The sequence below is a fragment of the Thalia democratica genome, chromosome 5, assembly GCF_965202585.1.
Source record: "Thalia democratica chromosome 5, ktThaDemo2.hap1.1, whole genome shotgun sequence".
NCBI lineage: Eukaryota > Metazoa > Chordata > Thaliacea > Salpida > Salpidae > Thalia > Thalia democratica.
The window spans coordinates 81,174,053-81,191,382 of NC_139169.1; the positions used below are offsets into that span (position 1 = coordinate 81,174,053).

The 17,330-nt window shown below is 25.4% G+C and overlaps 1 protein-coding gene and 10 non-coding genes across 11 annotated transcripts in view; 10 read left to right on the forward strand and 1 right to left on the reverse strand.

Annotated features, from left to right (window-relative positions):
* LOC145835583 (cilia- and flagella-associated protein 20-like) overlaps positions 1-17,330 on the forward strand; it is a 29,397-nt gene continuing 12,067 nt past the window's right edge. The window contains exons 1-2 of the mRNA XM_082943249.1: positions 1-84; positions 6,955-7,146. Of these exons, the coding sequence (XP_082799375.1) occupies positions 1-84; positions 6,955-7,146 (276 nt within the window). The remainder of the gene's footprint in view (positions 85-6,954; positions 7,147-17,330) is intronic.
* Trnal-aag (transfer RNA leucine (anticodon AAG)) lies at positions 4,936-5,017 on the forward strand. The gene has a single exon. It is a non-coding gene; the product is annotated as a tRNA-Leu (tRNA).
* On the reverse strand, positions 6,180-6,261 carry Trnal-aag (transfer RNA leucine (anticodon AAG)). Its single transcript has one exon. It is a non-coding gene; the product is annotated as a tRNA-Leu (tRNA).
* Positions 9,240-9,321, forward strand: Trnas-uga (transfer RNA serine (anticodon UGA)). Its single transcript has one exon. It is a non-coding gene; the product is annotated as a tRNA-Ser (tRNA).
* Trnav-uac (transfer RNA valine (anticodon UAC)) lies at positions 10,199-10,271 on the forward strand. Its single transcript has one exon. It is a non-coding gene; the product is annotated as a tRNA-Val (tRNA).
* Positions 10,664-10,736, forward strand: Trnak-uuu (transfer RNA lysine (anticodon UUU)). The gene has a single exon. It is a non-coding gene; the product is annotated as a tRNA-Lys (tRNA).
* Positions 11,139-11,220, forward strand: Trnas-uga (transfer RNA serine (anticodon UGA)). Its single transcript has one exon. It is a non-coding gene; the product is annotated as a tRNA-Ser (tRNA).
* Positions 12,490-12,562, forward strand: Trnav-uac (transfer RNA valine (anticodon UAC)). The gene has a single exon. It is a non-coding gene; the product is annotated as a tRNA-Val (tRNA).
* Positions 13,387-13,459, forward strand: Trnam-cau (transfer RNA methionine (anticodon CAU)). The gene has a single exon. It is a non-coding gene; the product is annotated as a tRNA-Met (tRNA).
* Trnav-uac (transfer RNA valine (anticodon UAC)) lies at positions 15,795-15,867 on the forward strand. The gene has a single exon. It is a non-coding gene; the product is annotated as a tRNA-Val (tRNA).
* On the forward strand, positions 16,266-16,338 carry Trnak-uuu (transfer RNA lysine (anticodon UUU)). Its single transcript has one exon. It is a non-coding gene; the product is annotated as a tRNA-Lys (tRNA).

Below are 17,330 nucleotides of genomic sequence, written 5' to 3' on the forward strand. Positions count from 1 at the left end.
ATGTTTAAAAATATGTTTCAGTCTGGATTTTTATCCATTTTATACAGCATTGGAAGTAAACCTTTGCACATTTGGAGTAGGAAAGTAAGTTTTTTTTTTTAATTATGAAGAAAAGTTTTGATAAAAAAAAAAAGTTTGAAGTTTTAGAAAATTACTTTTTATATTATACTAGGATGTTAAAACTAGGATATTAATCTTATGAGTTATGATACAACATTTCCTCACCTAAAGGTAATATCTAACATTAACTATAGATATCCTTTTTATATATGTGGTTTTAAGTTAAGTGTTAATGCTATTTTCAAAATATAAATAATTTATTTTTGTATATTTTTAAATTTATGAGAGATCTAAAGTATTTTAAAGTTAGGCTAAAAATATCTTAAGTCTTAGTACAAGTAAAGTCAAAAAAAAGTTCATCAGAATTGTCTATTTGAATTAGTTTGATCTTTGTGCCTAGCACCAAAGAGATTTTATATCTGTTAAGGGCATAGGGGGGGGGGGGTAAACAACCTTTTTTGGTTTTTTATCCTATTTTATATAGTTTCTACTAAGCTACAAGATGCTTCTTACAGATTTTAAAAATTCAAAATAATTTTTGAGATATAGCCGGTCAAAGTCGGAGGCAACAATAGGATCCTTATGGGAGGCGCAAAATAAAAGGGCAAATAACTAGAAATCACTAAAAATCTATCTTCTCCTACGTTTTTTGAGATAACTACCTCAAATTTTTAGGAAATGTTCCTTGCAATATTTAAAAAATTCTGTCAGAACAGAATTTATAAAAATAAAAAAATAAAAAATTTATAACAAAAAAACTAAAAAAAAACTGTTTTTTTTGTTCATTTTTTATATTAAATTTTTATTTTTTAATATTTTTAAAATTCCTTTCGACAGAATTTTCTAAATATATATCAAGGAACATTTCCTGAAAATTTGAGGTAGTTATCTCAAAAAACGTAGGAGAAGATAGATTTTTAGTGAAATAGTCTATTTTTGCCGTTTTAGTTTGCGCCTCCCATAAGGATCCTATTGTTGCCTCCTACTTTGACCGGCTATATCTCAAAAATTGTTTTGAATTTTTTAAATCTGTAAAAAGTATTTTATAGCTTGGTAAAAACTAAAAAACTATATAAAATAAGATCAAAAACCAAAAAAGGGTGTTTACCCCCCCCCCCCCCCCCCCCTATGCCCTTAAGGCCATAGGGGGTAAACAACTTTTTTTAGTCTTATTGTTTTAATATTATGAGTTCAGCTCCCAGTTAATTTTTATTGTTTTATTAATTTAAAGTAACCTTTAAAATTTAAACAATCAAAGTTAAAGAGTTTAAGTGGCTCCATATGGAGGGCTCAAACTAACAATCTACAACAATTTTATCATACACTCCAGTCTAATCTTTGAATATTCCAAAAATATTCTAGAAAGAAATTTTTAGTTTCAAACTAATATCTAATTTTTTTGCAAGTTTTCATAAGTATACTCTAAAAGAATTTTCTGAACAATGCAAGGACATTTTCTAAAAATTTGAGGTCTATGTAAAAACATATTTTTGGTTAGTTTTTAATTTTGGAGAAAAGTGACTATAAAAAATTGCAGTCAATAGTCAACAACTTTTTTAAAACTGTCTAAATATAAAAAATTAATTAAACTTTTAAATTGACTTCAAGTTGTTTTTAAGCTTTTATTTAACATGGCAGATATTTAACCTAGAGTTTGAAAGTTTAGGCAAAACAAAAAGGAATTTAAAAAGCTTGGCAGTAAAATAATGAAATTTAGATTAGATAGAAAATATCTAATTTTTTTTGTATTATATTTTTAATTACTATCAAATACATTAAAGTAGCATTATTGTGTCTTTTAAGTATCCTTATACTACCTAAAGCAGGTTTTTACCTTGGTCAACTTGTATTTAACAAAAAATTCAAAAAAATTCAAAAAATTTGGAATATAAGAAACAAGTGGCCACCCTTATTTAAGAGCCAACTTTAAATTAAAAAAAATTGGAATCCTCTTTAGCTCTAAAATTGATAAATGTTTTTTGTTGTTAAATTTGCTATTTTTTAGAAAATATCAATCAAAAGTGATTTGAGACTAATTTAAGGGTCAATTGAGGGTCATATAGCTCAAAACTGAAAGGATTGTTTTTAACATTATTTGATATTTTTTAAATAGCAATTTAAAATAAAAGTACTAAAGTTTGGATTTTGTAAACAGCTTACTTTTATTTTTTGACAAACACTAAGCCATATTAAGAACAGGTTAAGGGCATATGGAATTGTAAATAATTTTTATTTACAATTTAAATGTTTATATGACATTGCTTTATTTTAAATATTCAAACTAATTTTTGAGATATAGCCGGTTAAAGTTGGAGAGAATAATAGGTTCTATATGGGAGGCACAAACTAAAAAGAAGAAAAAAGAATATTTCACTAAAAATCTATCTTCTACGTTTTTTGAAATAATTCCCTCAAATTTTTAGGAAATAATCTAAAAAATGTAGGAGTAGATATACTTTTAGTGATTTCTATTTATTTGATGTTTTAGTTTTCCCTCCTGTTAGGATCCTATATTTAACTCTTCAACTTCAACTGAATTTATATCAAAAATTTGAATGTTAAAATTCTGTAAAAAGTAACAAAACACTTTTTTTCACATTTTGATCTTGTTTTATATAGTTTTTACTAAGCTACAAAATACTTTTTACACATTTTAAATAATTGAAATAATTTTTGATAGATAGCAGGTCAAAGTTGGAGGTAACAATAGGTTTCTTATGGGAGACACAAATTAAAACAGCAAAAATTAGCAGTTTTATTAAAAATCTATCTTCTCTTACGTTTTTTGTTATAGCAACATTAAAATCTCAGGAAGTGTTTCTTGATATATTTAAAAAATCGTGTCACAAAGAATTTAAAAAAAATATATATAAAGTATAAACAAAAAAAAAAAAATTTATATAATATTTTTAATTTTGTTCTCACAGAATTTTCTAAATGTTGCAAGGAACATTTCCTTAAAATTTGATGTAGTTATCTCAAAAAAAGGTAGGAGGAGATAGATTTTTAGTTATTTCTAGTTATTTGCTGTTTTAGCAATCCTAGTATCTATCTAGTATTTATTAAGTAACAAATTATCTGTTTCAGAATTGGAAACAATATCAGTTTTTTCTTTTTAATTTTCAATAGTTTTAAGGGCATAGGGTCCACCTTGATTTTAACAAATTGATCTTTTTTTATAGAGTTTTATCTGAGCTTTTAAACATTTTTGACCACTTAAAAAAATTCAAAGTAATTTTTGAGGTATAAATAATTAAAGTTGGTGACCTCCATAAGGTCCTTATGGAAGGTGAAAAAAGACTAATTAATTAAAAATCTATCTTCTCCTTTATTTTTTAACTAATCTTCTTCAATTTTCACAGAAAGTCCATTATTAAATTTAAAATAGATTGTCTGCACAATTTTTTTAAAATTTGAATAATAATAAAAACACTTTTTTTTAATTCTTTTATTTTTTAGTAATTTTAAAATTGCAACATCCAAAGTCTTTTAAATTATAAAAAGAATATTTTCTGAAAGTTTGAGGTCTCTAGCTCAAAAAATTAAGGAGAAGATAGAATTTTAGTGATTTTTTATTTCCAAGAAAATTGACCCCAAAAAATTTGGGGTGTCCATTTGTTGTATTGGAAACTTTTTACAAAATTTACAATATCTCAAAAGTATAAGATTTTTTAATTCTATAAAAACTGGCTAGTAGTTTGTACATGAAGCTTTCAGAGTGTTATTTTTAGTAAAAAAAATGTTGGACCCCTTATGCCCTTAATATAGATTTCTAATTTTTATTTATTAAAAGTGCTACTACACTAGTTTTTACAACTAATTAAAAAACATTTTTGAAAATTTTGTTTTCACTCTCTTGCACAAAAGGCTATAAAATTGTAGTTAGTTTTTATACTTTCTGCTAAAGATAGTCACCAAATTTTTTCTTTGTATCAGAAAATTTTAACAAAGCTGATAGAGATGAACTATTTTAATATAATGAAATATTAAATTGTATATAAAGCTTTTTGTAGTTTACACATTTTAGCTAGCTTTAAAATAAACTTTGAATAAAATACATTTATAGAATTTTGTAATGATTAACCTGTCTTATCTTTAATATTCAATAACTATTTTTGTAATTTAATTTTTTTTATTATTAATAGAGTAAGCAAAACAATTTTATTTTACTGGCTGCTGCTAAAAATAGATTATTTTGATGAAATACTTTGAGATCAGTTGGGAATACTTTCTAATTAACTTCTTTCATTTTATTGCCATTTCAAATATTTAACTATAAGAAACTTGTACAATGTACAAGTTTAGTATTCTATATGTACATTATATATGTAAATTTTCATTCTAAGTATTATAGTTGTTGGTTTGAGAATGAGTAAAATTGTGATAAAGATATAAGCAATTTTAAAATGATTCACGTTTCTTGTAAAATTTTTATAAGAAAAGTGGTTAACTAAAGTTATTACATAAATTTAAGGTTTGCATTTTACTTTGCAATAAATTTTTATTGCTTGATAAAAAAAGTGTTCTAAAATTCTTAAAACTTTTCAGAATCAATATCAGTTGCTTATTGTAAGAGTGGTAATAAATACTATTTTAAATAAATAGATAGCTTTTACAAAACTATTTAGTTAATCAAATCTGTAAATAAAAAAGAGCTAAGATATACAAAAAGTTAAGTATTTATACATCTTGTAAATACAGAAACCACACTTTATTAAACCCTGTTTTAAGTACAAAAACGCCTTATAGTAATCAATTTTATGTTTTGTTTAAATAAGTTGTATATCAACAAATAGTGATTAGTTGTAAAAATTAACTGCTACTAGGAAATGTATGCTTAAGTTTATAACATGCACATATTGCTTGTAGTCAAGTGGTAGCATGGCCGAGCGGTCTAAGGCGCTGGATTAAGGCTCCAGTCTCTTCGGAGGCGTGGGTTCGAATCCCACTGCTGCCACTCTTCCTTTTACTGTTTGCTTGTATCCTTTTAAAATATCTTAAAACTTCACAAACTACAAAAAAAATTATGAAATTATCTTTTTACTTTTATAAACCCACAAATTTTGTTCCACCTATGACAAAATGCAAACAAACTTTCTTGTACTTTGCAACTAAAGTGTTGGCATGCGTTATTTAACTAATCATTAAATATTTAGTATTAAGACTTAATAACTATTTGCAGTAGTGTTACTATAATCAAAAATGAACATTTCTATATAAATTTATTGAACATTTATAAATTATATTTAAACAGTTTGTTTGGAGTTTTTTAATTAACTGAATACTTTTGTTAAAACTTAGTCAATGAAATTGAAGTGAAAGTAAACAAGAACAAACTAAAATACTAATTAACTTAGTTACAAACACTACTAGTAATTCCATTAATTTACTTTAGTAATGGCAGATCTAAAAAATTACTTCATATCCAACTTCAACTGACAATTGTCCATTAAATTAAACCAGGGGTTGGCAAACTAACATTTTTTGTTTTCAACTACTTGTGTTTTAAGTAAGCACATATTTCAAAGACAAACACAAATATATACGCATTGAAATGAATATTAACTCCTAAAAATAAAAATAAATGTTTGTTTTTTTAATACTGGAAGCAAGCATAAAACAGTTTACAACATCCGCTTTTAAATCAATTTATTGCATGAATAATGCAACATATGCCCTTATACCTTACCCAAAGATATAACAAAAAATAAGTTTTAGTGTTATTTTTGTAATTTATAGTCTTATAAGTTAGTTCTTGTTTACTTTTACTTCAATTATTTTATTCAGTAAGTTTTAAGTAAAACTTCAAAAATTAAAACCAACTGTTTTAATATAATTTATAAATGTTCAATTAATTTATATAGAAATGTTCATTTTTGATTATAGTAACACTACTGCAAATAGTTATTAAGTTTTAATACTAAATATTTAATGATTAGTTAAATAATGCATGCCAACACTTTAGTTGCAAAGTACAATAAAGTTTGTTTGCATTTTGTCATAGGTAGAACAAAATTTATGGGTTTACAAAAGTAAAAAGATAATTTCATAAATTTTTTTGTAGTTTGTGAAGTTTTAAGATATTTTAAAAGGATACAAGCAAACAATAAAAGGAAGAGTGGCAGCAGTGGGATTCGAACCCACGCCTCCGAAGAGACTGGAGCCTTAATCCAGCGCCTTAGACCGCTCGGCCATGCTACCACTTGACTACAAGCAATATGTGCATGTTATAAACTTAAGCATAAATTTCCTAGTAAGCTTTTTACAACTTTTTACAACTTGTTACTGCTTGTTGATAACCAAGTTATTTAAACAAATCATAAAGTTGATTACTATAATTAACATATAAGGTGTTTTTATTCTTAGAACAAGGGTTGTTTAAAGCATTCACTAACCTTTTATTTGTTAAAAAATATTTTTTTAAGTTTATACTGTTACTAAGCTTACAGTTGATACTTAACATAAAACACTGCTATTTTATTACTATTTTAACTTAGCAATTAACATACTATACATAGTTCACAAAGTTTCAATAAAAGTTAAGAAATACCTATACCTTAATATAATTTAATGTAAGGTTTACGAAACTTAATGTCAACAAAAACATTTGAAAAGGTTAAAACTCACCTAGTACTCATAACTTGAAACATATTAAAACATTGTAGTTTACTAATTTTTATTGAAAGTAACTACATAATTTTTTTTCTAATAAACTTATTGTAATTTATTTTAAGAGAACAATAATTGTTTTACTTTGAATTAAGTAAGTTACCCTTTATAATTAAACAATGAAAAAAATCTTGAATTAGTTTGGTTAAACTTAAACCATACATAAATCTATTTTAATTTTTAATAAATTTCTCAGTTTGTATATTTATGAATAAAAACCCATAGGTAAGAAACGGACACATAAAGAGGATAACAGATACAGACATTCAATCGCTGGTGTTGGAATTGGAAGGAACCAATGTGGCGACCACATACATAACCTGCCCCGCACAACCCAATAAAACGTTGGGAATAAAACTGCCATTTCTGGTCATGATCATCAAAAACATGAAGAAATACTTCTCTTTTGAAGTCAAGGTTAGTGATTATATTTGACGTAGATGTGTTTTAATAAGTTTTTAGCAAGTATGTCGCCTTGCAAATTAATTGTAGTTTGTCTATCAAGGGTACATATCATATATGTAATTGTTGTGTTTAAACTAACTGTTGTTTTGTAAATAAGGTCTACCATATTTAAACGGGGTAATATTTTCCAACTTGATCTTATATTTTAGTATTTGATTAAAACTACCAGCTACTTTTTCAGACAGAGTTTTGAGACAGAGGCTAAAGTTCAACAGTTTATGTAAGGTGAAAGTCACAGTTGCTGAATAAAACCTGTACTACCTTATGTACTTAAGTTTTAGATGTGTAAAATTAAGGTGTTTATTAAGAGCATAAGGGGTCCAACTTTTTTTTTACAGAATTTTATTTTGGTTCTTATATCAAAGCTAAAAGTACAAACTATAAGTCAAATAAAATTTTTTATAGCTCGGATAAAACTCCACAAAATAAGATAAACTTGTACAAAACTAGGTGTAACCCCCCTATGCCCTTTATAAAGGTTAAGAGTAATGTTTAAACTTGTATAAGCTAAGATAAAAATTTTAGTGTATAAAAAGGCTAAATGTTAGTGTTAGGAATTATGTTGATAGATGAAAATGTTTTAAAGTTTTAATATTAAAAGCTTAAAAAATGAAAAAAAAAACTAGTTTGTTTATTTATACAGGTTAATAGGTTGAGGTTAGGCTTACAGGTTAAAAGCTACTAGGTTTAAAAATTAGAGGCAAAGGTTTTAATCTCTGTGCAAAATTGATACATACTTATATCATATAAAACTTCTTATACTCTTTGTATAGATACAAATATGTTTAAAACACTTTAAAACTTTTAAAAATTGGTTTTCCTGCTTATATTTTAAAAATAACAATGTTTTTAAAAGTTACAAACATCAATTACAGCCAGTTTGTAAAAGTTAATTCAGTTTTTAGGTTATATAAGTAATAGTTATTTTTTTTTAATGAAAAACCGTCTAAAATAAAAATCAGAAGCACACTTGTCAAAAGTTTTTAACTAACTTTATGAGTAAAACAAGTTTTTCAATTTTAAAACTTTTTATGTTTATTTATATTAAGCAATATGCTTATTTAAAATATAACAAATTTATGTTTTTATAGTTATTAAGCCTTATTAAGCAAAGTTACAATGGATAAAATACTGATGCTCTTTGAATTTGCAGTTACAGTAACCTCTCGGATCTTTACGCACTCGTGACGTTACGCACTCTCGTTTAGTTACGCATTTCAGAATTCTATAAAATTCAGAAAATAAAATTTTTATTTTTTTTGATATTGCACAAATTAGGTTTAATGTAAATTTTTAAATTAAAATATGTTTTTGAATGCTAACACACCTCTCTATATCTTTAGACTTTGTAAATTTATGTTCCTTGACTAATTGATAAACATTTAATTATACCTCAGTATATCAGAAATTTTGTAAACAATAAGAGATTAAATCAAAATTCTGAAATAAACATGACTGTTTTTAATAATGAAAGTATAATGAAATAATGAGAGTTTAAAACACAAAGAAATAATACAGCAGTCTTGCATTATATATTAATAAACACTATTTTATAATTGTAAAGAAATGCTTAGTTATAAATTGAATTTGCTAAGTAGAATAGAATATAAATGCCACATATAAATAAAGATAAAGAATATTTCTACTTATTATTAAAATAGTAAAATTATTTCTACTCGTATTATTATTTTATAGAAATTCAAATCCTTTTTTTAATATATGTATAGTTTTATCTGTTATTTTCATATTTATAAATAAAGTAAACAAATTGTTAAAAGTGGGAAAGTGCCCAGTCTGCTTTTAACTAGAAGCAATATTAAAAAACAGCCATTTTAGTGAGTATATTTGGTACCTCTCGTTTCTTTACGATCTCTCATATCTTTACGCACTTTTTCTGTGGACACAATGTGCGTAAATAAGCGAGAGGTTACTGTATTTATTAATAAACGTGTTGAACATTTCACATAATGTAGACTATTACGTGTTAAGGTACTTAAACCGTTGCTTAGCAAATTATAAACACTGTTAGCATCAGCTTAACAACAGCTGCGATGGCCGAGTGGTTAAGGCGATGGACTTGAAATCCATTGGGGTCTCCCCGCGTAGGTTCAAATCCTGCTCGCAGCGCTTTGTTTTTTGATGAAAACTTAGTGGTTTATGAAAAATTATTATCATATATATTATAAGCTTGTAAATGTAAAACTCATATTGTAGAAATATTTATATACTTATAAAAATAAGCCCTCATCAAACTAAATACAAGTTAACTAACTTTGAATTAATACAGCATGTAGGTAATGTTATATCAATATGCATTCTATTTAGATATTATGATAACTTTATTCAATCAATTTTAGTAAAACAATTTTATGTTATATAACTGTTGACTTTAATTAAATGCATAAGCTATTCTTATTAGTTTATTCCATGTGTAATACAATCAAAATTTATATTTTTTAAAGTTACGTTTGTAAATTAACTAGTAATAGATTTTGCTAATTTTATTAAAATATTTCCTATCTGCTGATAGAGTATGTAGGATATATAACTACGTTTTGTTTTAAAACTTATAAGCAAGAAAATAATAATTTTGATTACATAATATTTTTATAAGTTAAAGTGACTATTAAAGTTTATAAGTAACTGTTTTAATAAAAAAATAAAATTAGATGTTTTTTAATGTTTGTGCTTCATTGACAAAAGCTTCTATTTAAAAGGTTTGTGATGAAAAATATATTGAGCAGTGTAAAAAACTTGAAGTTTGTATTTGATTTTTTAAAATTACTTCTAAGTTTCCTGATTTTATTTATATACAAAACAATCAATAATCCGTAAGTATTTGCACATACTTGTTCAAGTGTTGCACTAGCTTTAAGACTAATTTAAAGAGGTAAAATATGGTAAATATAGTTTAAATCACATATTTATAAGGTTTTTATTCGCACTGAACTTTTGTTGCATAACCAGCACATATATAAACGCAGTAGTATATGTTGGTTCAACAGGTTCCATAGTGTAGCGGTTATCACGTCTGCTTTACACGCAGAAGGTCGCGGGTTCGAGCCCCGCTGGAACCTTTTTGCATTATTATTTATTAAATTTTAAAAGCATTTAAGAAATTGTTTTTACCATAATCCAATTTCAGGCCTAAACTTTACGTAATTCTTGATTTTGGATTTTTAATTATAGTTTATCTTTAACTGTTGAACATTTTATTTTTAATTTACTCATTTCTAACTAAACAACTTTTACATTTACAATGTAGTGATTAAAAATTTTTTGAAGGTTATCACTTATCAAAAAATTAAAGGTTTTAAACTATAACTATACTAGTTTAACTCTTTCTGGCAACCATGTAAAAGCATAAAAGTAATCATTATTAGTTTTACTGCATACTTTTGAACACTATCGTTACGTCATAAAAGCAGATATTAGCTTTATATAGCCCAATAATTAGCTTTAGTCACGAGCCTGGCTAGCTCAGTCGGTAGAGCGTTGGACTTTTAATCCAACGGTCAGGGGTTCAAGTCCCCTGTCAGGCTTCCATTTTTGTCATTTATAAAATAGCTTCAAAGTATTTGAATTGGTCATTTAGAAAAACACATTGTTTTGTATTTCTTAATGTTTTTACTACATTATAAATTACATTACAGTTTCCAATCAAAAGTAGGTGATTTAAATGCATTAAAATCTCTTCTTTCCTAATAAATTATTTGCATTTTCTTCGGTTAGAAAAAACTTCAAATTATTTCATTATAAAATTTTGCAGAATAAGTTTTTTTTAAATGTGCATTAATTCAAAATTAAAGGTTTCTGTAAAACTGCATAACTGTTTATACTATTGTTAAAGTTACTACACTACATTGTATGTTTACCCCACGAAGCTTAAACACACGATTATTCCTAAGCAATATATATTTGCTGTTATTTTAACCATGACAACAGCTGCGATGGCCGAGTGGTTAAGGCGATGGACTTGAAATCCATTGGGGTCTCCCCGTTCAGGTTCAAATCCTGCTCGCAGCGCTTTGTTTTTTATCAATATCAAATTTATTTTGGAAGTTTAGTTTTTACCAAAATAGACATAGTTCTGAAACTTACTTAAACATACAGTACATATTTTATAAAAAGTAATTTATTTTAAATACCTTTCAACTAAGGCTTATCAATACAATACTTAAAATTTATAAAACTTAGTTTAAGCGAAATATTTAAAAGCTCTTAATGTAATTTATTTATTTAGTAAATAAAATGTTTAGTTATCTGCCTGTTTCTAACACATTGTTTGTCTCATCTGCTGTTATTTTAATAAACCTATAATAAATATATGTAAACGTTATGCCTTTAGAATAAAAAACTATTAAGCTATAATACAATAACAGATTTTTGTTATGAAACTTTTTAGTATGTAATAGTTCATCTGCTAAAAAGACTTTTAAACATAGTTTGCTTACTGTTTAAAAACACTAGTTATATTAGTATTTATTTATGGTTTTTTCTGCCTGTATTGGTAATTGTAAAAGAAAAAGTTTGTAAGGGGTAGAATAAAAGTTTGTAAGTTGGCATTTATTCTATGATGGAATTTATTGTTTTGTGTTTTTGATACTGTTATTTGATTTATAGATATATATATATATCAAACAATAGTATACAAGAACGAAAAATAAATATAGTTTAAAAAACGGATGTAAATTGTGTAATGCGGAAAAAATCGAAATTTTAAAAGTTAATAAATCAGAATCTCTAAACAAAAGAAACGAATTACAAACTGACTGCATAAATTATCGAAAACAATTTATTTAATATCTATGTTAATAATTTTGTCTAAAATCAACTATCTATTATTACGTAATACCTAATTTTATTGCTGTACTTACAAATATGCTTTTTATTGAATAAAACTTGGCTGAAGACGCGTATTAAACGCAGAAACAGCTGTCCCAAGCAAAATTTTGTTTTGTGTATTTTAATTTTATATATATATATATATATATATAAGTTTATATCAAGATGTAAAACTCAAAGGACTCGAGTTTCGTGCCTATGCACTCATCAAATTAATAAATCATTATTATCAAAGCACTTAAGGTGGGCTCAGTGTGAAAGATTTAATTTATCAAGTTAAATAACTCAATTCTATATATATATAAGTATATTATACGTAGTTATAAAATTAATATGCTTTTACTTAAAAGAAGGTAATTAATAAATACTAGTTTTAAAAAATATAGTCTTCTAATTAAACTCTTTCGTTGAAAACAATTTATAAACACAACAATGTAAGTTCATTCAACGGGTTCCATAGTGTAGCGGTTATTACGTCTGCTTTACACGCAGAAGGTCGCGGGTTCGTGCCCCGCTGGAACCTTAATTTTTCTTTATAAAACTACTAGGCTTATAAGCAGATATATTACAAACAAATTAAATATAATAAAGTAATATTTTAGGCTTATTAATACAGTTATTCTGTTTTGACTTCATAATTATAAAATTTGTAAACTTTAATTGCAGTGTTTTTAGGTTTAAAAAAAAGTTTAATGATTTATATAATCATTTGAACAGTAGCTAAATTGATGTCCTATTTTATGTTAATAGTTCTGACTACTTTGCTATTCAAAAACAACTTCAAATGTAAGCTTTGAATTCAAACTGAGTAAGCATTTTATTAGAGTTTTATTTAAAAAAATCATGAAATATTTTTTCAATAGTTTTTATACAATTTAAAAACCTTTACAAAAAGAAGGTTAAAATTTATTTCAAAACTGTATATAAAATATAGAAGATATTTTTGGAGTAATTCCATACAAGTAGAAAAACTATTGTTTCTATTTTTAAAATAAAAGTCAAAACCAAAAATATTGCAATTAAAGTTGACAAATGTTATAATTTCTAAGTCCTTAACAATTTTTAGTTAATTCCAAGTAAATGCGTTTATGACTTTAGTTAGATGACTTTTAGTAATAAATTAACAATCATAATTTTGTTGTGCACATAAATTCTAAAAAGTAATTTACTGTGAAAAGCGTTTGAACTTTTTGCATTTACCGGGTTAAAATTACCTGTTTTGTATATCAAAATTTAGTGATCGAATCTCGGTGGTGCCTTGATTTTCTTAATGAAATTGAAATGCATTATTACGTCTTAAGCATAAGCAAACCTCTATATAATCGCAATATTGTTGGTATCATCATAGCCTCGATGGCGCAGTAGGCAGCGCGTGAGTCTCATAATCTCAAGGTCGTGAGTTCGATCCTCACTCGAGGCACGTTTTTATATACATTATTATGCATAATATTTTGTTTTTTGTAAATTTGTCTATGTTAGACATAGTAAAACTAATTTTTATCAAAATTATTTGTCGCATATTTAGTCACTAGTAAATAAATACCTAAAGTTCTTAAAGTTAATAAAATTAGTTGAAGAACTTTAGATTGCTGAATTATAAAGCATGTTTTATCATTGAAAAAAGATGTTTAAAAACATACAAGTGAAGCTGTTTGTTAATATACTTTTGTTTACCCGATTGGTGAATTATAACCGTATAAGTCGAAAAAGTGTAGTAAACTGATATAATGTAGCTTTGATTTATGCCTCTGTAATAGATAAATTACTAATCGGTTGAAAATTATTACACAAAAAACACATTAAAAGTTACTTTACAGTGTATATATATAATGTTTTTATATTATTTAACACAGTTTCTTACCTTAAACTTAACTTTATACTAAAAATACACTTAAAAACGTGTACTTTTAAAAACCTGGAGGAAATTTTGAAAACCTGGAAAAAGATTGTCAAAAACATTTGGCAACCCTATAACAAATAGTTTAATTTTTTAATCATGTTTTGGTAGTTTCTTAAGAGTTTGTTATAGTTTTGACTATACAATTTTTTGTAGAATTATGTAATCTTGTAGAATCTTGTAGAATATCTTTAACTTTCTGTTTAAAGTTTTAATTTTACAACCAATTTTTAGTGGTCCAAAACTTTTATTGAAAGCCGTTTTGTATTAAGGAGAATTTAAACTAAAACTTATTAGATACTTGGTTTTCGTTTACACCTGACATCCACATTGTAAACTCTTGATAGTTTAAATATTGATGAACTGGATATATATCATTCTTTAAATTGATTGAAAACTTGTTTTCAATAATTTTTTTACGAAATGTAGAAATTATTTTTTACTTAGTTTTTTAGTACAGCTTTCAGTGTTTTGGTTAAAAATTTTAAGAACATGCTAGTTTTTAAGTAAAGAACTAGTTTTATTAAACCTGAAAAAGCTAAGATATAATTTATAAACAAAATAATATCTATAATAAAACTATAAGTAAGGAGTTTTAAGTTTGAATGCTGAAGTTCAAGGATCATGGATTTAGGCTACTCTATTATAATTTAATTTAAAAATCTAAAGCTTACCAAAACTAGATAGTTGTTTAGTTAAAAGTAAGTTATAAATGTAAGCTACAATCTTTCTTTAAAAATAGTTTGAATTATTTTTAATGTACAAGTTTGATTATTGCTCACAATTAATATTTCCACACACTTTATTATACTATATCAGATTTTAAAGTATGATAACAAAAGGAAATGATCCATCTAGTTAATATTATTACTTGCTTTGTGTCAGTTTTAAAAAATTGCATTGAGTTTTTTTAAGCAAACATTAAAACTTAATTTAATTTACAAAATAAAGCGAAAACTTTTTTTCTTAAATATGACTACACAAAAAAATAGTTAAAAAAGGTTAATACTTAATTTGATAGAAAGAAAATAATAATTATATATTTAAAAAAAGATTAACCAGACATTGATTAGCATAGAATGACCAGTATGCATGCATTTTAGCTACAAAATTTAGCTTGAAAATTTTTGACATCAAAACATAGTACAGTAATATAGTTAATAAGTTAAATTCTAGTCACAATAACTTTTATTACTTTATAAAACGTTGCATTAATTTATTTAAAAAATTGTTAGAACTTTTCTAAATAACCAACTTTTCTTTAGTATGTTTCTAATTTGATAGTTTAAAGGAGTTAACTTTATATATGAACTGAAATATTTGATTTTTTATTTGTTTTTAGTTTTTTCTTAAATAACATCTTCATTAAATTAAACAGTTATGTTTAAGAATCTAAAGCTGTTTAAAAAACCTGAACAGCTTTCAATTAATTCAATTATATGTTTAGACTATTTTTACTTAAAATTACCAAGCAAGAAACTGCTAAAGAGTATTTGTATATAAAACTTTGAATAGGTGATCTGCTTAATGAAGTAAAACTTTAATAATTGTTTAAAATAAGCAATTGATACTATGAAAGATAGTTTAAGTTTTTATTACACCTAGAAAAACCTTTTGTTTTACTTAATTAAAGCTTTAAAAACTTAGGATTGTAAAAAAATATTTCTAAAACACTTGTTATTTTATAACATCACTTTAAACTTAACTATGTACATATATTCTTTTTATTCATAGCTTTAAATGGATTTTCACAAAAACATGTAATTAAAACAAATTGTTGACATTTATATTTTTTATATTTAAATCTTGAGTTGTGTAACCATTATATATAAACTCAACAGTATATATTGGTTCAACAGGTTCCATAGTGTAGCGGTTATCACGTCTGCTTTACACGCAGAAGGTCGCGGGTTCGAGCCCCGCTGGAACCTTTTAGAATTATTACCTATTATATTTTGAAAGCATTAAAACAATCGTTTGTTTTCATAATCTAATTTCAGGCCTAGAATTAAAGTAGTTTTTGATTTTGGCTTTTTAGTTCTAGTTTATCTTCAAATGATAAACATTTTATTTTTAACTTACTCACTTTTTCTAAACAATTTTTACATTTACAATGTAGTGGATTACAATAAAAGTTTATGAAGAAGGTTTTCACTTATCAAAAAACTTAGGTTTTAAACTATAAATATACTAGTTTAACTCTTTCTAGCAATCATGTATAAGCATAAAAATAATCAAAACTAGTTTACTGTATACTTTAGAACACAATCGTTACGTCATAAAAGCAGATATTAGCTTTATATAGTCCAATAATTAGTGTTAGTCACGAGCCTGGCTAGCTCAGTCGGTAGAGCGTTGGACTTTTAATCCAACGGTCAGGGGTTCAAGTCCCCTGTCAGGCTCCCATTTTGTCATTTAAAAATCAACCTCAAAGTATTTGGATTGGTCATTTAGAAAAACACATTGTTTTGTTTTTCTTAATGTTTTTACAACATTTTAAATTACATTACAGTTTCCAATCAAAAGTAGGTGATTTAAATGCATTAAAATCTCTTTTTTCCTAATAAATTATTTGCATTTTCTTCGGTTAGAAAAGACTTCAAATTATTTCATTATAAAATTTTCCAGAATAAGTTTTTTTAAATGTGCATTAATTCAAAATTAAAGGTTTCTGTAAAACTGCATAACTGTTTATACTATTGTTAAAGTTACTACACTACATTGTATGTTTATCCCACGAAGCATAAACACACGATTATTCCTAAGCAATATATATTTGATGTTATTTTTACCATTACCATATATTTGTTATTTTACCAATATATAATCGTTAATATCTATAAAATGACATCAGCTGCGATGGCCGAGTGGTTAAGGCGATGGACTTGAAATCCATTGGGGTCTCCCCGCGTAGGTACATATTTCATAATATGTACAGTACATATTTCATAATAAGTAATTTATTGTAAAGACCTTTCAACTAAGGCTTATCAACAAAATACTTAAAAGCTCTTAATGTAATTTATTTATTTAGTAAATAAAATGTTTAGTTGTCTGCCTGTATTACCACATTGTTTGTCTCATCTGCTGTTATTTTAATAAACCTATAATAAATATATGTAAACGTTATGCCTTTAGAATAAAAAACTATTAAGCTATAATACAATAGCAGATTTTTGTTAAAAACTTTTTAGTATCTATTAGTTCAATTGCTTAAAAAACTATTCAACATAGTTTGCTTACTGTTTAAAGACACTAGTTATATAGTTTGAATAGTATTTATTTATAATTTTTTCTGCCTGTATTGGTAATTGTATAATAAAATGTTTGTAAGGGGTAGAATAAAAATCTGTAAGTTGGCATTTATTCTATGATGGAATTTATTGTTTTGTGT